General features: G+C 58.7%; 1 protein-coding gene and 1 long non-coding RNA gene across 2 annotated transcripts; both read right to left on the bottom strand.

Annotated features, from left to right (window-relative positions):
• Window positions 1–4808: 4808 nt before the first annotated feature.
• On the bottom strand, window positions 4809–5541 carry LOC139837474 (uncharacterized). Its single transcript, XR_011753963.1, has 3 exons — window positions 5385–5541; window positions 5172–5282; window positions 4809–5061 (listed from the first exon to the last, which is right to left on the bottom strand). It is a non-coding gene; the product is annotated as an uncharacterized lncRNA (long non-coding RNA).
• Window positions 5542–13992: 8451 nt separating this feature from the next.
• On the bottom strand, window positions 13993–17694 carry LOC139837801 (uncharacterized). Its single transcript, XM_071827083.1, has 6 exons — window positions 17668–17694; window positions 16395–16626; window positions 15488–16311; window positions 15275–15380; window positions 14856–15190; window positions 13993–14004 (listed from the first exon to the last, which is right to left on the bottom strand). Exons 1-6 carry the CDS (start codon window positions 17692–17694, stop codon window positions 13993–13995), a joined length of 1536 nt encoding a protein of 511 aa, XP_071683184.1.
• Between the last annotated feature and the right edge of the window lie 4729 nt (window positions 17695–22423).

The raw sequence follows: 22423 nt of genomic DNA, 5'->3' as shown, positions 1-22423 counted from the left end.
TTATGCGTCCGCATTAACTGCGCCGCACCGGATCCTTGCTGCCGTTCCGGATCCGTGCGGCCTCCCTGTGGCTTTCTGTTTTCCGCGCGGGTACTATCGCGCCACGTGGCAGCCCACGGACCGAACCGTCGCGGCCCAGCGGTTGCCGGCCCACGACCCTTTCTTCCTATTTAAGGGGGAAGGGGTTCCTTCTCCTCTTCTTCTTCGCACTCGTCATCTCTCACACGCACCTGAGCCTCTCGCCCGTTGCGCTCTCGCCGCCGCCATTTGCCGCCAGAGCGCTGCCTCCGACGAACCTCCGCAGCGACTCTACCGAGCCCCGCTGCGCAGTGGTTCTCTGCAGCGCCATTGCTGTTTGCTGCCTCGGGCGCCCCTCGGCGACCTCCGTTCTCCCTCTCCGCAGTTCGTCCTCTTCGCCTGTAACTTCGCCACCTCTCCTGCGACCGTCGTCCTCATCTTCCTCCGCCATCTCAGGTTAGCCTGAATGCCTCTCTAATCTCTTTCTTTTGCCTTCCAGTTCTTGGGCCGGTAGGGGATTTACTTTCCATTTTCCTTTGGTTTTCCTCTTACTCGTAGATCTTCACGTGAGACTAGATCTTGGGAAATCTGTTTGTGGGTAGATTTGGACATTTTTCGACCGGTATGTCATCCGAAGCGTATCTTTCCGAATCTGCCGGCAGCAGCCACCACAGCGAGGCCTCCGACGGGCTCGAGGCAGAGCTTGCCCGGATGGATGTCTCTTCCTCCGCTCCAGAGGCCGGAACCGGAAGGGGCCAAGAGGCAGGCAGCTCCAGCCAAGCTTCCGGCGCAATCACCCGCGGAGCCTGGAAAGGCTCTGACGTAAAGCAGCCGGAGATAGACTGGCTGTACCGCTCCCGGAGGATACCGGAACAAGTATCCTGCCGGATCCCGCGCGGCGAGGTGGAACCCGCGCCTGAAGCCGGAGAATACGTAGTTTTCTCTGCTCACTTCGAGCGCGGCTTCGGCCTTCCGGCTTCTGACTTTTTTCGTGATTTCCTTGACTTCTACAAACTCCAACCTCACCATCTTCCCGGCAACGCCATTTTCTATCTTTCTTGCTTTGTTTCTTTTATGGAGGCCTATATAGGTCTCCGTCCTACAAAAGAAGCTTTTGCTCGCTTCTTCAGCCTTCGGATCAACTCGGTCCAAGGCAAAAACATTCCCAACCCTAAGCCTCCGGTCCAGTGCGGCTCCTGCATCATCAGCGCGCGCCAGGGGAGCCCCTTTTTTAAGTTTTCCGGTCTGGAGTCATGCCGGGCATGGCAAGAGACCTTCTTTTACGTGAAGAACAAGGGCGCCGCGGATTTCATCAATCTACCGGCTTACATTCCGGGGACCCCGTCGAAGGCCAACTGGAAGTTCAATCCGGGGGTCAACCACATCGAAACCAACCGGATTGTTCGATTTTTGGAGAAGCTCAAGAACGACACGGACATCTGTTCCGACGATATCATCCGCGCATTTATCTCACGCCGGGTGCTCCCTCTCCAGCGTCGGGCTAACAAGATGAGCCAGATGTGCGGCCGCCGCGATCCGACCGAGATCACCAGCTGCCCCCTAAGCAAAGAGGATGTTGTCCTCAAGGCTAGGCAAATCTGCCAAACCGACATGCCGATGGACTGGGAGTGGGGCTTCCTTCCCCTCAGCTCCACCAATCCTCCATCTGATGAAGTAAGAGCTTAAGCAATCCGGATTGTTTTTCCGGTAGCTCCTGATGTGTGGCTAACTATCTTTTTTCTCCTTTCCAGGTCTGCGAGCGCTTTCCTCGCATTGCTGCGGAGGCACTACAAGGCCCCCCCCCACAAGCGCCCCTTGGACGAAGTGGATCCGGATCCCTACGTGGTTGGGAACAAACATAAAATGGGCAGGACCCACACATCACGCCCCGGTAACTTTTCTGCCGGAGCTTCCGGTTCCGATGATGAGATCACTGTTCTCGAGGTATCTTTTTCTTTCGCTTCCTTACGCACTGTTTTTCTGTAGATCTCCCCTCAGCCAGCGCCAACCCACAGGTTGTGGAGCATGCCACCCCTCTGGAGGCAGAGGTTGGCCACGAATTCCTAGAGAAACTTGCCACCAGGGGCCAGAAGAAGAAGGCGCCGGCACCCGAAGCCGGTACGAGCGACGCTCCTCCCGCCAAGCGCTCCCGGAAGGAAGTCATTGGCGGGAAACAGGTCACTGCCAAGCGCTACCGGAAACGGGAAATGCCGGTTGCTTCCGGGTAAGTTTCCGTTTCCACTTTCTTTTCGTTTCATGATTTTCTTTTTCCGGAAGCTTTTCCCTGAACTTTCTTTTTTCTCTATCTTTTCAGCCCCGCACTCAAGATCTCCAAGAGCGCCAGCGGCATGAGGCCGGAAGGTTTTGAGGACGCCGCCAGAGCCTCACCTCCCCCTCAATCAAGTCCGGTACCATCTGGTACCGGCAAATCTCCTGCCTCCCCTCGGGGAGGCGACACAAGTGCGGGGCGCGCGGCCCCTGAGCCTTCAGAACACCGCGCGGAGGAGGACCTTGTCTCTCCTCCAGAAGCCCAAGACACCGGCGCCAGCAACACCGGCGCCGGCACCGAAGATGCCGGGAGGGCGGAACCTCTGGTTCCTCCCGCCCCGAAGAAGAAGAAGACAATCGCTTCCTCCCTCTCCAAGCCCGTGCAGGATCCTTCCGCGCCGGCAAGTTCTTCCCCGGCAAAGGACGCACCGGACGCTCCTGCGCCATCTCAAGGCACACCAACACCACCAGCGGCTGCTCCTACCGGCAAGCCTATGCCTCCGGAGGGCGCCAAGACCTCCTCGCAAGATCTTGCCGCGGTGGTCACCGCTGCCAGTTCTCCCTCCTCCGGCTCGCAGTCCCTTGTACTGCATGCCGGCCGGGCCGCCCTTGTGGCCGGAGAAATGGCTTCAGCTCAGCTGGGCCGGATCACCGAGCTCACCCGCGGAGGGGCCAACCTGGGCCATCTTGCTGATTACGCTGAGAAGTGGAATCATGCAGATCTGTCCCCAGCGACGCGCGACCTGGGGAAGGACAAGCTGCCGGTGGCTGACCCTGCCGCCCCCCAGAGCACAGGGCAGCACTTTGGCCGGCTGCGGCGCGCGGTCAAAGAATTTGACACCGCGTGGCACGACGCCAACAATAACGTGATGGTAAGTTGCACAAACTTCACAATTCTTTAAATCTATGCCGGTCCTTACTTTTTCAAGATTATGTATATATCTTCCCAGTCCCCGAGTTTCGGGTTAAGATCGCAGCTCTTAGCGCGAAACTTTGTTAGAAACGAAAGAAACCGGCATAGCCAGTCCCCGAGTTTCGGGTTGAGATCGCAGTTCTTAGCGCGAAACTTTGTTTCAGTACCGGCATCCTCTTACCGGAACCTTTTTATTTTAAACAGAGCACGTTGGATACCCGGAAGCATCTCTTCGAGGAGCTTCTGTGGGAGCACCGGGAGCTTTCTGAAGCCCACAGCAAGTGCCAAGGTTAGTTTTTTTTCGCATCCGGCCTCTTTTTACCGGTTGCTTCTTTCTTTAAATACTTATAAACTCTTTGCACGCCAGCTGTTCCGGAAGCCACCGTGGAGGCTCTTACTGCCCAGCTTGCCACGCTCAAAGGTACCGTTTTGGTTTCTGTTTATCTTGCCTCTCTCGAGTCTACCGGTTTCTTTCTGCTAACCCTTTCTTTTTCCGGATTACAGCTGAAAAGGAGCAGCTTGCCGTTGAGCACCGCAAGGCCATGGACGCTCAGGAGAAAATCTCTGCTGAGCTGAACGATAGCCTTATGCAGGCTGAACTCCGGCACGCGCAGGAGCTCAAGGAGGCCCAGGCCGCTGCTGAGGCCAAGCTAAATGAGTCTCTGAACGAGTTCACCCACTCCAGCGCGGTACTGCGGGCAGAGCTGGAAGAGGAGAGCCGAGCGCGGAAGGAGGCGCAGGACCGGATCGCCACCCTTACCACAGATCAGGGTGAATACGACCGGTTGGTCATGCAAGCCGATACACTGGCCCTCCATAAGTTTCTTTCCTTCCTTTTGCTTAAAAGCTTACTCTTTCCGGCAGTATGTCCTTATACCGGTTCCTTTTCTCTTCTTTCTCTTTCCTTGCAGAGCTCTTCCCGGATTCCCAGCCCTATGCACAGAAGCGGGTAATGGAGCGCAGGATTGAGCATTCTCTTAGCAATCCGGATGCGCCCTGGGACCCTTATGACCATCTTGTGGCGCTGGCTGCCCGGATCTCTCATATGAGAGCTGTGGACCGGCATCTGGCCACTGGTGGAAAAAGGGCCAATAGTCACGGTTCGGAACGTCCATTAATACCGGTTGTGCAACCGGTATTAAACATGCGGGACTAAAGCCCCCCCCCTTTAGTCGCGGTTGGTTACGAACCGCGACTAAAGGCCCGTCCACGTGGGCGCCAGGCGACGGTCGGGGCGGAGGACCTTTAGTCGCGGTTCTCCTGGCCAACCGCGACTAAAGGCCGCCGCAGGTTTAGGGTTTTAGCCCCCCCCCCCCCCAAACCTGGTTTCTTTTTAATTTGTATTGTTTTATTTCTTTTGTGTTTTATTTTAATTTTGAAGGAGTTTCACATGTTCTACGGTACTACATACATGCATATGAATGTACAATTTCAAACAAATTTGAAATTAGAACCAAAGAGAATTCAAGAGGAATATACAATATATATTCAATATCGGATGACCAGCATATACAATTTTGAACAAGTTTCCATACATAATTTACTGCATCAGAAGTTCTACGTCCTCTACATAGTGTTCTCCTTTCGGATCGATGACTTCCCTCACGAACCATCCAGCTAGTTCCTCTTGAAGTGGTCGGAAGCGAGCTTCTGGACTAAGCATCTTCCGGAGGTTATTCCTCTTGACATTGTTATCACACGGAACCCGCTCAGAGGTGTATCTCCGGATCATCTCACAAACATAGTATCCACATAGATTGGTACCCGGTGGCTGAATATCCCCAGTCCCAGTCATTGACCTTTTAAATTGTAGCTCTTTTTTGAATTCACCGACCTTTTCATCTACGAACCGTCTCCAAACCCTACGAGGCAAAGAAAATTAAATGAACAAGAGAGTTATTAGTTACTTGATATTAGGAAATGAACGAAATAGGCCGATCGATATAGAGCGCAAATGAATGAAAATAATTACTTCTGCATCATTTTTCTCATGTCGGCCCAAAGCTTTGCATCCAGATTCAGAGAGTCGTGGACGAGAACTGTGGAGTCGTGAAATTGAATTACTAGCAGAATCCAGTGGAACCTGCGGACACGATACATGCACAGTCATGCATAACTCATCGATTAGCCACATACCATGCATGGAGTAAACAAAAGAGAATGTGCTCAAGACAGAAACACTCACCCAAAATGGTAAGGAAATAGAATATCACTTTTGAGTTCCTGCTTTGAAATAAACCGCCACAGGTCTTCCTCCACGTCGGCGGGGTGATTTTTTAACACATATCCATTAACGATTTGTGGGTCAATGAACCCAACATCATGGATGTTCCTTATTCTGCATTCCCTAAGCTTCATTCTGCATAATAGCGTACACAACAAGATAGTTAGGACAATATATATATATATAGTGCAGGCAATGAACGAGATGAGGTAGAAATAAATCACTTACAGAACGTAGCAACTGATGATAGATTTGTCGAGCTCGCGCAGATTGAACAGCTGGAACAATTCACTCCGATGAACTGTTACATAGTAATGTTTGAAGTGATGCTCATGTCTAACTTCCGCATAAATATATTCTTTGGCGTTTTTATTTTTTATGTAACCCTTGTACCAAATTAGCAGATTTTTCATTTGTGGAGGTAGATCCTCTTCCTGCGCAGGCTCGACGAGAGGCCCATTCGGCACATATGTAATTACTACCTCACTCACTGGCGCCTCCTCAAGGCCTAACACTGCACGAAGAGTCATACCCATCTGGGCCGCTTGTTCTCTGGCACCCGTTACAGTCAATCCCTGTGCTGCCGCAGCTGCTATGATTGTGGGGTCCATTAGTTCAGCATCCGGACCGGCGGCTGTCGGGGGGAAGACCCCGGGTAGGGCAATGGACGCGGAGCAGCCGGCTGGCCACTGGCCGGCTCGCGGCAAAGGCCGGCTGAGGTGCAGCCGGCTGGCGCCGTGGCCGGCTGGTCCGGAAGCCGGCTGGCTCTAGGTCCTAGTCGGCCTGGCTACGGCCACCAATGCTGTAGCTGGGCCGGCTTCTACAAGCCATATCCGACTGGGGCTTGAACCTCAGACCGACTCGAGGCTGGCGAGTCTTGCACTGGAAGGGACCGGGTTGGTGATCCGGGTTCCTAAAGTCCACGCTGACTCCATCTTCCGTAAAACGCGGGGCACTGTGGAGAAATAGTGCCGCGCGATGGACAGGCCGTCAGGGCTTACGACGATCCGTACAGGCTACAGCGGCTGACGGCGACAGGGACACCTCCTCCATACCGCTGACCGTGGCAGCCGGATGGGACAGGCCACGATGCCCCAACCACTCCTGACGTCACCGCCTCGGGAAGGAGCGGAAGCCGAAGCCGGCCCAGCCGGCCAGTAAACTATAGGGTCTTATATGTAAAGTGCCGGTGCCTATATAAGCCGCACTACCCCCTCTCGTGCAAGGGATCGATCATTTTATTGCTTCCACCTACCTACAGAGCTGCCCTGTGAGAGAGACCATCGTCTTCCTTAGCCTCTCAGGGCCAGCCGGACACAGCTCTAGGAGCACCACTGTACTGTGTGATCATCATATACGCTCATAGCAGGAGTAGAGGTTTTACCTCCACCGGAGGGCCTCGAACCTGGGTACGTCGCCGTGTCGCTCGTGCCCATACCCGCTTCCGGATACCGCCGTGAGATCCCTCAGGAACCACTTCGTTTAGCCACCCTATGGCATATGCCGTGACGATACCACGACATTTGGCGCCCACCGTGGGGCCTTCAGCATCCTCGGCCGGTGTCTTCATCCGGACGGGCCTCACCATCACCACCGGCGAGCGAGTCGCTTGTGCTTGATCTGGAGATTCGGCTCCCTCAACTGCGTCAGCGACAACGCTGGCTGCTTCGCTGACCGGCCCTTCCCAGCCGGCGGCAGCGTCATCTCCTTCGGCGGATTCGACGTTTACGTCGCCACCGTCGCACCGCCGCGCTACCCGCAGCAGGTGCTGCGCTGCGCTAGCCCCCCTCCGCGAGCCGGCAGCAGCGCTCCCGCCAGCCCCGCCGTCGTGCAAGTCATGATGGCTGGCGAGGAGCTCCCCGAGAAGAACCCGCGCACCCGCGGCCCCGGCTTGGAGCGCAACATCGACCCCAACGCCTCCGGCTCGGGCCCGAAAGCGCCACCACCACCATCCCGGCTGGATGCAGTCCGGGCAAAGTTGAGCACCCCGCTCACGCCTGGCGGAGATCCCACCGCCGTCGAGGCGGACTTGGAGGCGCACCGCCAGCTCCTCCTCAAGCAAACCGAAGAACTGGCTGCTGCTAAGCGCCAGATGGAGATCACCCAGCGCGAGTACAACCGCGCCCACGGCCTCACCTGTGCGGCGACGAGCCCAGCCGAGCTGGCCACATCCGCCGCAGGGGCCGCGACCTTGGCGCTGAGATCGCCCGCGACGGCGCTCCTTCGCCGGCTCCGTCCGCGGAGCTACCCGTCTACAACACCCCCGACAAGAACATGCGCGCGGCAGAAGCCGCCGCAGAAGAGCTGAACCGCCTTGAAGGCGAAGAGTTACGCCGTCAGACCAGGCGGGTGACTGAGCTGCTTAACGCAGCCAATAGGCAGATCGCCGACCCCAGGTATGTCAATGCCCCCAGAGCTTCTCACGCTCGTGGAGCTGCAGGCAACGACAGGGAAGGCGCCAGGGACACGGCCGAGTCCGCCTCCCCAGGACCAAGCCGGCGCCATGACTCTCGGGCCACGCACAGCTCGGGCCGGCCAAGCCAGCAGCCGAGCGGCAGCAGCCGCAGCCGGCCCCCTCCAAGCCGGAACCAGGAGCAAGACTCCGAGCCCCGCCGTCATCACCGAGCGGCTCCAGAAGCAAGCGGCGCGCGCCAGCCGGCACACTCCCGGCTGGGCCCGCGCATCGAGCCCGCCGACGCCCGAGATCGCCTCGACCGGCTGGTCGAATCCCGCATTGCGGAGGAAGAAGCTCCAGCCGGCCCAGTGCTTCGGCCCCGCATCGCCAACGAGCCCACACTCGAAGGCTTCACGCTCCCCCGCGACACCCCCAAGTACGACGGCACCGCCAAGCCGGAGGACTGGCTGCAGGACTACTCCACCGCAGTCGGCATCGCCAAAGGCAACAAGCGCTGGGCCGTGCGTTACTCCCCCCTGATGCTGGTCGGCTCCGCCCGCACATGGCTCAACAACCTGCCGGCCGGCAGCATAAACGGCTGGCTTGACTTCGAAGCGGCCTTCATCAGCAACTTCACCGGCACCTATCGCCGGCCGGGTCGCCCCCAGCAGCTCGAAATGTGCAAGCAGGGCCCCGACGAGACGGATCGCGCGTACCTGACGCGTTGGTGCGAGATGCGCAACTCCTGCGAGGGCGTGCACGAGATCCAGGCCATCAGCTTCTTCATGGGAGGCTGTCGGCCCAACACCATGCTGTGGCACAAGTTGCGCCGCAGTGACCCCAAGTCGATGGCCGCCTTGATGGCCATCGCCGACAAGTACGCGCTGGCAGAGGAAGCCGGCAAGGCGCCGGCTGACATTTCACCGGCTCCAGCAAGGCGGGACAACAACAGGCCGGCTGAGCACAAGCCGGCCGAGGGCGGTTCGCATGGCAGCCGGCGGGACAACTACCGCGGCAAGCGTCACAGCGACCAGCCGGACCGCCGGTACGGCTCCGCCCACGTAGCCGCCGTGGCAGACAACGCGGCAGGCGGCAGCCGCCGCCAGAAGCAAGACCGGCAGTGGAAGCCGAAGTACACCTTTGAGCAAATGCTCGACTCGCCGTGCAAGTACCACAGCGGCAAGAACCCCTCCAACCACACCACCCGCGACTGCCACTTCATGAAGCGGCTGACAAGCGGTGAACCTCTACCGCCTCCACCCCCGCCTCCACCAGCCGGCGGGCCGGGTGGCCCAGCCGGCGCAGAGAACGCCAACCTCGAGCACCACGAGGCTAACCAAGTGCACCATGCTGGCCGATATTTGGCCGAAGACGCCACCTACATCATCTTCACCTCCGAGCCCGAGGACAGGACGAGCCAAGAGCGCCATTCCCTCGAGGTCAACGCGGTCATACCGCCGGTCCCCAAGACCTAACCGGTCAGAGCAGGCCATCACTTTCGATCGCCGTGACACACCGGCTGTCCTGCCGAAGCCGGGCAGCTACGCCATGGTCCTCGACCCCACCATCGGCACAACCCGGCGCAGCGTGCGTTTTTCGCGCGTCCTCATCGACGGCGGCAGCAGCATCAACATCCTCTACCGCGACACCGCCCGCAAGCTGGGCATCCAGGAGGCCGAGTTGCGCCCCACCCCCCACCGTCTTCCACGGCATCGTGCCAGGCCATTGCTGCCAGCCGATCGGCCGGATCACGCTGGAGGTGATGTTCGGGCAGCCGGATCACTTCCGCACCGAAAGAATCGAGTTCGAGGTGGTGGACCTCGTGAGTCCCTACCACGCGCTCCTGGGCAGGCCGGCCCTGACCAAGTTCATGGCGGTGCCCCACTATGGGTACCTGAAGATGAAGCTGCCTGGCCCCAAGGGGGTCATCACCGTAGCCGGCGACTATCGCCGCTCCATGGACTGCGCCACGCAGAGCTCCAAGATGGCCCAGACGCTGGTCATCGCCACCGAGAAGCAGCTCATCCACGACGCCGTTGCCCTCGTCAAAGCCGCGCAGACAGACATGCCGGCTGCAGGCAACCCGGCTGGGACGACCCACTTCCAGCCGGCCGACCACACCAAGAAGATCCTCCTGGACCCGGCGCAGCCGGACAAGTTCGTCACCATCGGTGCCGGCTTGAACAAGAAATAGGAAAGCGAGCTCACCAGCTTCCTCCGTGAGAATCGGGACATCTTCGCATGGACTCCAAGAGACATGCCGGGTGTGCCGAGGGAGTTGGCTGAGCACCACCTCCACGTCCGGCCTGAAGCCAAGCCGGTGAAGCAGCCTCTCAGGCGCTTCGCCGAAGAACGAAGGAAGGCCATCGGTGAAGAAATCGCCCGGCTCCTAGCTGCCGGCTTCATCATGGAAGTGCTGCACCCGGACTGGTTGGCGAACCCGGTCCTGGTGTTGAAGAAGAACGGCTCCTGGCGCATGTGTATCGACTACACCAGCCTGAACAAGGCATGCCCGAAGGACCCCTTCCCCCTGCCGCGCATAGATCAAGTCATAGACTCGACTGCCGGCTGTGAACTGTTGTCTTTCCTAGATGCCTATTCAGGCTACCACCAGATTCCTTTGAATCCGGCTGATCAAATAAAGACTTCGTTCATTACCCCGTACGGGGCTTATCACATACACGACTATGCCATTCGGCTTGAAAAATGCAGGCGCCACCTACCAAAGGTGCATGCAAAAGTGTTTGCAGGATCAAATCGGCAGAAATGTTCACGCATATGTGGATGATGTCGTTGTAAAAACCAAGGAGATGCCTACCCTCCTTGACGACCTGAGAGAAACCTTCACCAATCTGAGAAGATTCCGGATGAAGCTCAACCCGGCCAAGTGCACATTCGGCGTGCCGTCTGGCCAGCTCCTTGGCTACCTCGTCTCTCAGCGAGGGATCGAAGCCAACCCGGACAAGATCAGTGCCCTGGAGAAGATGGAACTGCCGCAGTGCCTCAAGGACGTCCAGAAGTTTGCTGGCTGCCTGGCCTCCTTGAGCCGCTTCGTCAGCCGGCTGGGGGAGAAGGCACTGCCCCTGTATCAACTAATGAAGAAGGCGGACAAGTTCGTCTGGTCACCGCAGGCGGATGAGGCCTTCCGTGACTTGAAGCGCGTGCTCTCAACCGCGCCAATCCTTGCAACGCCGGCTCCAATGGAGCCGATGCTGTTGTACATCGCAGCCACCAACCGAGTGGTTAGCGTTGTCCTGGTGGTGGAGCGCAAAGAAGCCGAAAACAGGGAGCAGCTGGTTCAGCGCCCAGTCTATTACCTTAGCGAAGTGCTCTCCCAGTCGAAGCAAAATTACCCCCACTACCAGAAGGTCACCTACGGCGTCTACATGGCGGCCAAGAAGCTCAAGCATTACTTTCAAGAACATCCCATCAGGGTGGTTGCCACAGCGCCTTTGGCGGAAATCATCGGCAGCAAGGATGCCAACGGCCGGGTTGCCAAGTGGGCCCTGGAGCTAGCCGCCCACACTATCCTCTACGAGCCACGCACAGCCATCAAGTCGCAGATCCTCGCGGACTTCTTCGTCGACTGGGCTGAGATGCAGTACCTGCCGCCTGTGCCGGATTCCACACATTGGAAGATGCACTTCGACGGCTCGAAGATGCGCAACGGCTTGGGAGCCGGCATCGTCATCACCTCTCCCAAGGGAGACCGGCTGGACTACGTCCTGCAGATCCACTTCGCCGCATCCAACAACGTGGCGGAATATGAAGCGCTCATTCATGGGCTGAAGCTGGCCAAGGAGATTGGCGTGCGTCGCATACTTTGCTTCGGCGACTCCGACTTGGTCATACAGCAAGCATCTGGCGACTGGGACGCGAAGGACGCCAATATGGCCTCGTACCGCTTCCATGTCCAGCAGCTATCCGGCTTCTTCGACGGCTGCGAATTCCACCACGTGCCACGAGCAAACAACGAGGCGGCTGATGCCTTATCCAAGATTGGCTCAACCCGGCAAGCCATCCCGCCGGGTGTCGCCTTGGCGGTTCTCAAGAAGCCGTCCATCATACCGTCACCGGACTCGGATTCAATATTCGTGCCGGCTGACCCGGGGGCTGCTCAGCCGGACCCGGGGGCTTCATCGCCCAAGTCGGGGGCTAACAAGCCAAACCCGCCGGCTAGCATGCCGAACCCGGGGACTTCTCAGTCCAACCCGGGGGCCTCATCGCCAAACTCGGGGGCTAGCAAGCCGAACCCGCCGGCTAGCAAGCCGGACCCGGCGACCATGCAGTCGAATCCGGAAGCTCCCACGCAGGAGGCCCTGTTGGTCAGCGTATTCGAGATAAGATGCGTACCTTCATGGGCACAAGAATTCCTCTCCTACCTCACCGACGGTGTGCTGCCTGATGATAGAGTCCAGGCCAGGCAGATTGAGAGAAGGGCCAAGGCCTACACCATCATCAACCACCAGCTGTACAAACGCAGCGTAAGTGGGGTGTTCCAGCGGTGCGTCGAGCCGGCTGAAGGGATTGAACTCCTACGAGAAATCCATCAAGGAGAGTGCGGACATCACGCCTCATCCAGAGCCATAGTGGCCAAAGCCTTCCGGCACGGCTTTTACTGGCCGACTGCGCTCAGAGACGCAGAAGATTTGGTGAAGAAGTGCAACGGCTGTCAGCGCTTCGCAAAGCAAAGACACCAGCCGGCTTCCGCCTTGAAAACCATCCCCATCACATGGCCATTTGCCGTATGGGGCTTGGATATGGTGGGCCCATTCAGAACAGCGCGAGGCGGCATGACACATCTCTTGGTGATGATTGATAAATTCACCAAGTGGATCGAAGCCAAGCCAATCAAGAAACTGGACGGGTCCACAGCCGTCACATTCCTCAAGGAAATCATTGTGAGATTCGGCTACCCCCACACCATCATCACCGACAACGGCACCAACTTCTCCCAAGGCATCTTCTCTCGCTATTGCGGGGAAATGGGAATCCGGATGGCCCTATCTTCTGTGGCACACCCAGAGTCCAACGGACAAGTGGAAAAGGCTAACGGCTTAGTCCTAGCCGGCATCCGGCCCCGGCTGGTGGAGCCGCTCGAGCGAACAGCCGGCTGCTGGATTGAAGAACTGCCCAATGTGCTGTGGAGCCTACGCACAACGACAAATCGCTCAGTCGGCTTCACACCATTTTTCCTCGTATACGGGGCCGAAGCCGTCCTGCCGACTGATATCGAGCACGACGCACCAAGGATCAAGCTCTACACAGAAGCCGAAGCCAAAGAAGCTCGCGAAGATGGAGTCGACCTGGTCGAAGAGGCCCGGCTGCTGGCTGAGTCTAGATCTACCATCTACCAGCAAAGCCTCCGACGCTATCACAGCCGGAAGGTCCAGCCCTTAGCATTCCGAGAAGGAGACCTAGTGCTCCGGCTGATCCAGCGGACAGCCGGACAGCATAAACTGTCATCCCCATGGGAGGGTCCCTTCATCGTGAGCAAGGCAGTAGGCAATGATTCCTACTATCTCATAGATGCCCAAGAGGCTAAGAAAAACAAGCCGGACAAGGCTGACGAGGAGACTAAACGTCCCTGGAATGTCAGGTTACTCCGCCCATTTTACGCATGAGAGCAGGAATGTATGTATCCCTTGTATCCCCTTTGTGAGTTATGAAAAAGCTTGCGCCAAGAGCGCCGTTTCCGACAAGTTTTTCGCATACTTTACCTTGTTTCGCCAATTGGCTTGAACCCTCTCACGCGGTCGGCTCAGTAACGTGATCCGGTTTCCGACAGCCGGCTTCCGACCAGCTACAGACCGCAACCCGGCTGTCCGGCTGGCGGGAGTAAGGCCTAGGGAGCCGGCACGCGAAAAACGACTAAGGGAAAGAGTAAAAGCGAGTTGACTTGCAACTTTTCCTATAAGTGCCGGATTGCCAAATTCAGCTCGTTCGACTGAAATACTATCGGCCTCACCCAGCGGCCCGCTCTTGACCCGGCGACGGACCGCAAGTCGGACGTACGACCGGCAAGGGCACAGCCAAAGAGTGGGGCGGATGGGAAAAAGCGAACGAGTCGAAAGAAAGCAACTCGGCACATAATTGGTTAACAAACACATTAAAGTGTGGCATAATTAAAAGGCGATAATATTGTCTTACATCTGCACCCGGCATCCCGGGGATTTAATAAATTGTCTCGCAAAAGAACAACCGAAAAGGTGAAATCTAAGCCGGAGGGGCATCAGTGGAGCCGGCGGCCGGGTCGTCCTCAGGCACGTCTTCCGCCTCCTCATCATCAATGTATTCTTCATCGGATGGAGGAGGGTTCGGGTCCGCGACGAAGAGGGCCTTGTCGACGAAGCCAGCGATGGTGCTGGCTCGAGCAAGGCGGGCGGCCTTGAGCTCAGCCGGGAGCTTGTCCTCCACGCCGGCTCGCCGGAACTCAAGCTGCCCCAGGTCCACCTCGTTGTACCAGGAGAGGACGAAGGACAGCGCCATGTCGGCGCCGGCGCGCGTGGCCGACTCCTTCCAGTCGAGGAAGCGGTCCGGCGCCCGCTCCATCGAAGAGATGAGGCCGGAGATGTCTTGCGGCGCCGCCTCCCCAGGCCACAGCATGGGCACCAGCTCTTCGGCCGCCTTCCGCAGCTCCCAGCCGAGCTTGGTGACGGGCTCGATGCGGGCAGCCATGGACGCCAGGTGGTCCTCCATGGAGAAGTACTCCGAGCTGCCCTCGCCGGTCTCCCGCCTCCTGGAGTCGCGCGACGCCAACGGCTGCCAAAGCCGCGTCCTGCGTCTCCGGAAGGCCGCTGCAAGAAGAAGAAGCAAGTCGAAACCATCAAAGCCGAAATAAGCTGAAAAATGCAAATTTTCGAAGTCCTAAGCCAAAAGGAAAAGCCTGGCGGCAGCCGGCAAGAACCGACTGCCGCCAGCCCGAAGATGAGGGTAGCGAAGAAATAAGAAGTTTCTGCTGCCGGCTACCAACGAAAATCGGCAGCCGACAGCCGAAAGCCGGCAAAGGGAAGGAACATGAAGATGCACTCACCCGCCAAGCCGCGATCAAGCGCGCTGAAATCGTCGGTCCAACGCTTGGCGGTAGCCGTCAGCTCCGTGGACTTGGCGGTGACCTCCTCCTGCAGCACAAGCCGCTGCTTCTCCACCTCCGACAGCCGCCGGCTCAGATCATCCACCTTCTCCTTCTCCGCCGTCCTGAGGGAGTTGAGCTCGGTGATGTGGTTCTTCTCCAGCAGGCGCAGCCGTGTCAGCTCCTGCTCAGCCAGCTTGAGCTTGGCTGCGGCAGATCGGCCCGCCTCCTCGCTCTCGGCGCACTGCGCGCGAGCGGCTCGGAGATCCGACTCCAGCTGCGGGACCTTGGCGGCCTCAACTGCGAGGCGGCCGGAAAGAAATGTCAGCCAACCAAGATTAAGAAAGAAACAAGACATCAAGTCGAAAGAAGCATAGAGCTTACCCTTGACAGCCTCCAGCTCGCGAGCCAAGCCGGCTCGCTCGATCTTAGCCTTGTGGTAGCTGGTCACCACCTGGTTGTACAAGAAGGTGCGCCGCTCCTCAACCGTCTGAAAGAATCAGTTGCTTAGACAAGACCTGGACTGGCTTCAGGCAGCCGGCCCACGTCTCGGAGGGCTACCAGGACAAGAAAATTGCAAAAGAAAAGAAAACACACCTTCTCAGCATCCTCCAGCGTCGCCAGCTGGGCAAGGGTCTCGGCGGCCTTGGTCTTGAGGCTGGCCCGATAGCCGGAGAAAAGCATCTTCATGGGCGCCGTGCCAGGCTGCCCCTCCCGGCTGAGTACCTCGCAGGAGTTCGCCTGATGCCATGCCCTCTCCATGGTTCCTGCCGAGCCGAAGCTGGAGTCGGAGGCGGACGGCACAGCCACCAGCCGGGCACCCTTGGCCACATGAAGGCCCTCAGACGGGCCCGCTGCGCCCTCCGTCCTCACCAGCGCGTGCGAGTCGGCGCCCTCCGTGCGCGCCGGCTCGTCCTCGCCGGCTCCTGCCTGGTTGGCTCGTCCCTCGTCGGCCGCGGCGGCGGCGTCGCTCCGGCGCAGCGGATGGCCCAGCCGGCCCAGTTGTCTCCGGCGCCTGGGGCGCCCCCTCCGGACTCTCGTCCAACTCCACCACGGTGGGCCTGCTGCCGGCTCCGGCCGCAGGCGGCGCGGCCCTGCCAGCGCCAGTCCTAGGAGCAGCCCCGCCGGCTCCGGCCCCGGCTGAAGGCGGCATGCCCCGCCCGGCCCCAGCGGCCAGAAGAGGCGTCCGGCGCGGGAACATGTCGTCCAGCGTCGGCTGCCGCGTTGGCTCGACCCGCGTGCCGCGATCTGGCGCGGAGGCCAGCGGCACGGCAAAGGAAGAAGCCCCTGTCGCAGGCGGCGGCGGCGTAGGTGCGCGCGAGGAAGGTTGCGGCGTCTGCTCCCTCCTCTGGCGCGGAAGCGGCGACACCACGCGTGGAGCTTGCCGGGAGCCGCCGCCCTGAGCAAACTTGATAGGGGCCCTAGCCGGATAAACAGAAAGATAATAAGCATAAAAGTAAGGAAAGAAAAGGAATCAAACAAGAAAAAGAGAGGGAAAACTCACCCGGCTTGCTCCGGGACCTTCTTCGGCTGATGTCGGCGCTGTTTCTTCGCCCTCGACTCCGCGGCGGCGGTGGAGCCGGCTCTCTTCGTGCCCTTGGGCGCCGAAGTCGCCGTGGCGCTTGGCGGCCTCGTGCGCAGAGGCACGGCGGGGATTGGCCCCGTGCCGGACGTCGCCGGCTCCTCCTCCTCCTGGTGCTCTGGTGAAGGGGGCGGATTGTGCTCCCCCTGGCCGCCTAGATCAGGCGCCTGCGGCAGGTCGTCGTCGCCGGCATGGTCGCCGGCTTGGTCAGCCGGATCGACGAGATCCGGCGTCCACCTCTTCGTCGCCAGGTCGCCGTCCTCGGCGTTCTGGCGCTCAAAAACCTAGAAGACAGAAAAACATGAACATAGCCGGAAGTCGGCGTAAGAAAAGGAAGTCGGCCTCGCAGCCGCAAGCCGGGAAATGGCAAAGACACGAAGCTTACCCGCGCCGGTGGATGGTTCCTGTCGCAGGGCACCAGCCCGTAGCTCCAGTCCTCCGCCAGGTTCGCCTTGGTGATGTGGTTCACCCGGCTGGCCACCTGGGCCTTGGTGAGCGGCACCTTGGACGTCCGGTTCGGATCGAACCGGCCGGACATGTGCCCGATCTTGTGGGTGCGCATCTGGAGCGGCAGCACCCGGCGCTCGGCGATGGTGCAGAGAAGATCTTCGGCAGTCAGCCCGCCAGCGGTGGCTGTCGCCAGGAGATCCCAAAGAAGGTTCACCTCCGCGTCCGGATCCGTCGAGCGGGCGTTGTGGCTCCAGTTGATCCGGCCGACTGGAGGAGCCGGATTGAACTCCGGCAGGTTGATCCGGTCGACGAGCTCCCCCTCGTTGCGCACGTAGAAGAATGACATTTGCCAGTTCTTCACCGAGTCGACGGTGGGGATCTTGGGGAAAGGCGTACCAGGCCGGGTGTAGATCGAGGCGGCGCCGCAGGCTCGCAGGCGACCGTCGTTGGTCTGCGCCTTCAAGAAGAAGAGCCGGCTCCAGAAGTCGATGTCGGGCCACAAGCCGGCGTAAGCCTCCATGAACGCTACGAAGCAGCTCAGGAGGACGCACGCGTTGGCCGGCAGGTGGTGCGGCTGAAGGCCGAAGTGGTCGAGAAATTGCCGGAAGAACGGCGAAGCCGGCGGACCCAGCCCGCGGTCGAGGTGCGCGCCAAAGACGACGCGCTCGCCGTTCCTCGGCTCGGGCTCCGTCTCCTCGCCGGGCACCCGCGTGATGACCGACCGCGGGACTCGCCGGAGGCGTACCAGGCGCTCGATGTCGTCCTCCCGCATGTAGGAGCCCCTCCACGATCCACTGGGGGACGCCATTGACGAGGTCGAGGAAGAAGATGACCAGGAGAGGCTGAACGGCGAGGAAGAACCTTGCGACCGCGGCGGCGACAGCGGCGGCTGAGGACGCTCCGTCGAGACGCGCGGCCCCGTGGCGCCGGATTGGCGGGGTGGCGGCGGCGGATCGGTGGAGATTCGCCCGCCGGAGTTCGCCAGCGGATGATGTTCGCCGGAGCAGCAGCGAGCTCGAGCGCGCAGAGGATAGCGATGGGGGCAAGAGCGCGAGGAAGAAGAAATGGCAAGTGGCCGCCTCGGGGCGCCCCCCCCGCGGCATTTATAGCCACCCGACGCGGGCGGTTGGCCTCCAAGTGGCGGTCGTGGGCCGTAACTCCTCCCACGTCGCCGGATTTACTGCGCCGTAATCGCGCCGTAACTCCTCCCACGTCCACGACGGTTACCGAAACGGCCACACCACGTCGCCCACTACCGCACCGGATCCGGGGAACATTGATGTGACCAGACGAACCGACCACCGGGCCAGGCGTCGGACCCGTCAAGTCGGGCGCGGGACCCGAGGCGGCGGAGACTCCGGCGCGCCGCAAGCCGTGAGCCGGACCAAAAGTTCCACTCAAGCCAAAATTCATCAGCAAGGCGGAGGCGCCATCAGATCTTGCGAGAAAGCAAAAAACTGCACAAGTGTAAAAAGCGGCCGGCTAGAAGCAGCCGGCAGGAACGAGCCGGATGAGGGCGCAGCCGGCTGAATGGAAATTCTCAGTCGGCCCCTCCAAGTACCGTCTAATATACTCGAGAAGCCAGGAAAACCTGCCTAGGTCCTTCTGGGCGCAGGACCTTGCCAGCTTCGGGGGCTAATGTCGGGGGGAAGACCCCGGGTAGGGCAATGGACGCGGAGCAGCCGGCTGGCCACTGGCCGGCTCGCGGCAAAGGCCGGCTGAGGTGCAGCCGGCTGGCGCCGTGGCCGGCTGGTCCGGAAGCCGGCTGGCTCTAGGTCCTAGTCGGCCTGGCTACGGCCACCAATGCTGTAGCTGGGCCGGCTTCTACAAGCCATATCCGACTGGGGCTTGAACCTCAGACCGACTCGAGGCTGGCGAGTCTTGCACTGGAAGGGACCGGGTTGGTGATCCGGGTTCCTAAAGTCCACGCTGACTCCATCTTCCGTAAAACGCGGGGCACTGTGGAGAAATAGTGCCGCGCGATGGACAGGCCGTCAGGGCTTACGACGATCCGTACAGGCTACAGCGGCTGACGGCGACAGGGACACCTCCTCCATACCGCTGACCGTGGCAGCCGGATGGGACAGGCCACGATGCCCCAACCACTCCTGACGTCACCGCCTCGGGAAGGAGCGGAAGCCGAAGCCGGCCCAGCCGGCCAGTAAACTATAGGGTCTTATATGTAAAGTGCCGGTGCCTATATAAGCCGCACTACCCCCTCTCGTGCAAGGGATCGATCATTTTATTGCTTCCACCTACCTACAGAGCTGCCCTGTGAGAGAGACCATCGTCTTCCTTAGCCTCTCAGGGCCAGCCGGACACAGCTCTAGGAGCACCACTGTACTGTGTGATCATCATATACGCTCATAGCAGGAGTAGAGGTTTTACCTCCACCGGAGGGCCTCGAACCTGGGTACGTCGCCGTGTCGCTCGTGCCCATACCCGCTTCCGGATACCGCCGTGAGATCCCTCAGGAACCACTTCGTTTAGCCACCCTATGGCATATGCCGTGACGATACCACGACAGCGGCTTTCACTATGAGCGGGGGGATCGATTGTTTACTTTGTTCCCCGAGCTGGGCAACTCGTTTCCCGCTTATTTTACTTTCTAATTCTTTCTCGGCCTCCTCCAAGGCTTTCTTCTCCTGCTTCTCCGCCAACTCTTTCTTCTCCTTCAACATGAGTGCTTGCCTACGAAGTTCACGTGCATAGTCCTTAGGAAGATTCTTCGCGGCTTGGGACGGTGTGCTCAAAAATGACTTAGCCCACTTCTTTTGCTCATTAGAAAATACTGGCTTGGGCTCGGGCTCTCTTTTCTTCTTGCAGTCCGCCTTCCATTTCTCATAATCAGTAGTCGCGGCCGCGTCGACTTCCTCGGCACTACGTTCCCAAGGCCTTGTGGGGAGAGGCTTCAGTGATGGCTCCGGTACCTTTGTGGTCTTAGGTACATAAGGGTCCGGGTTAATAGTCCAGGACTGCTTCTGCTTCTTCGCCGGAGGTGGATTGGGGGGCGGCGTCTGCTTACCCGCCGGAGGTGAATTGGGGGGCGGCGTCGGCTGACGTGAAGGAGGTGTAGGTGAAGCACCACCACCACCACCACCACCGCCACCGCCACCACCACCGTAGGGGGGTGGACTTGTTTGCCTTGGCGCCTCGCCTGGAAACTTGATAAACTTCTTTTGCCATAGAATGAACTGGCGCTTGACATTTCCAAGTATTTTCTCCCCTTCAGGTGTAGCAATGTCAATCTCCAGGTCCTCAAACCCTTGGACTATGTCCTCCACCGTGACACGAGCATAGCCATCTTGAATGGGGTTGTTGTGGTGGAGTGCTCCAGGTAAACATGGTAAAGCACTGCCGATGGCTACCTTCATGGACATGTTCCCCATTGGATAATGCAGATGACATTCTTTCATCTCCTTTACATCGTCCACGGGGTAGCGAGGAGGCTCCGGTGCAGTAATATCAATCGCCGGAGGCTCCGGTGCAGTAATTTTGATCGTCGGTGCATGTGCACCAGCCGGTGGGGCCTCCGTGGAAGCCACGCTGCTTCTCCGCTGCTGGCTTCCGACATCCGGTGGATGATCTTCATGCGTCCGAGCTGCCTCTCTTTCTTGTACTAGTACATCCACGGTTTTCTTCATCTCATTGAATTCCGATGCCAACCGCGCCAGCTCATCTTTTTGCCGATCCGCCTTTCTCTTACGGCTTCTGTAACTGTAGGGGTCATTTTCCTGGGAAAACCCTTCTTCCCACGGAATGACGCCTTTGCCTCGTACACGTCCTCCGTGTTCAGGATTCCCGAGGGCTTTTGTCAGCTGGTCATTCTCTCTGTTGAACTTGATCTTCCCCTCTTGAGCATCCCTCATTGCGTCAATAAGGGCTTGGGTGGGTTTAAACTTTGTGTCTCGGTGGGTACACTCCCCTGTCACCGGGTCTAGCATTCCCCCATGCCCGTACCACCAGCTTTTGGCCCTAGGGTCCCATCCCTCGGTACCTAGAGGGATTCCTCGCGCCCTCAGGTCATCCTCCATCTTCTGCCACTTAGGCTCCGAAAGGCGGTATCCTCCTGGCCCCATAATATGATTGTACTGCTTCTTAGCCGCATTTGCCTTATTTTTATCCGATATGGCCTTGAATTCCTCTGATTTCTTTTGCCTCACAAATTCGGGCCAATCATCTTTCAGCTTCTCATACTGTCCGGTGAAATCCGGAGTCTTCCCCTTCTCGACATATTGAGCCGCTAAATTTTTCTTGTATGTCCGGAATGCTGTGGCCATCTTCTGAAGAGCGAACTCTTTGACCAGCCTCCTCCTCTTACGTCCCTCCGGATCGTCGTTACCGAATTCATCTTTTTTGCGGTATTCCGGAGGTAGAACGAAATGCTCCATAAGCGTTCTCCAGCATTCCTTTTTCTTTCTCTTGCTGACGAAACTGGAACCAACACGTGCCTTCACTGGCTCATGCCATTCCTGGACGGTGATCGGGACACTGTCTCTAACAACGACTCCGCATTGGTTGATGAACTTGGTGTACGCCTCTTCGGGCTCCAGCGGCTTGCCTTTTGGACTGATAACATCAATGGTATATATTACTCCTTGTTTCAGCGTCTTGGTTTTGCCACGCTTTGTCTTCACCGATTTTTTCGACGATCCGCTGGCCGAGGGCTAAAATAAGAAAGAGAGTCGAGTTAATACACATATTTATTGAAATCGGTAAATTTGTATCACCAGCTGAGGCTCAATGTATATATATACCTCGCCGGAGGTGGTGATTGCTAATTGCTTATCAACATCGCCGGAGGTGTTTGTCGACGGTTCACCTCCATCAACAGTGCCCGTTCCTTCGTCATCACCTCGCTGACGACCTTCATCTTCACCGCCAAGGTTCAGATAAGAAGAGATATCGTCTTCTTCATCTTCTTGGGGCGGCACATAAAGAATGTCGCCGTTTATGATGCCGAAAAGATGTGCCTCGGCTTCCGAATTATAGTTATCCCTAATCGGATTGGCTCTATCGTCCGCCATATGTGTCACTCCTGAAAACATGTAGTAAAAACTAATTAATTGTGTATATGCCAGCATTATCACATCTCTTCTACATATAAAGAGAGAGGGCGACGAGGGAGGCGAGAGGGGAGACGCGTATTAGATGTGTATATGCGGACGATCGACCTCGCCTCGCAGTGACCGCGTGACCGAGAGACCGGTGGCGGTGGCGAAAGGGCGGTGGCGGTGGCGGTGCCGATCCTCTCTCTCGTAAAAAAACAAAAAAAACCCGCGCGTATACGGAGGGGGAGGCGAGGGCCTCGCCGCCCCCTCCGTATACACGCGGGGTCGGTGGCGAAAGGGCGGTGGCGAAAGGGCGGTGGCGGTGGCGGTGGCGGTGGCTATGGCGATCCTCTCTCACGTAAAAAAACAAAAAAAAACCCGCGCGTATACGGAGGGGGCGGCGAGGGCGCCTCGCCGCCCCCTCCGTATACACGCGGGGTCGGTGGCGAA

This window comes from Lolium perenne, chromosome 3 (genome assembly GCF_019359855.2).
Source record: "Lolium perenne isolate Kyuss_39 chromosome 3, Kyuss_2.0, whole genome shotgun sequence".
Lineage (NCBI taxonomy): Eukaryota > Viridiplantae > Streptophyta > Magnoliopsida > Poales > Poaceae > Lolium > Lolium perenne.
The sequence above is the reverse complement of the archived record's forward strand: the minus strand, read 5'-3'. Positions and strand labels throughout refer to the sequence as shown.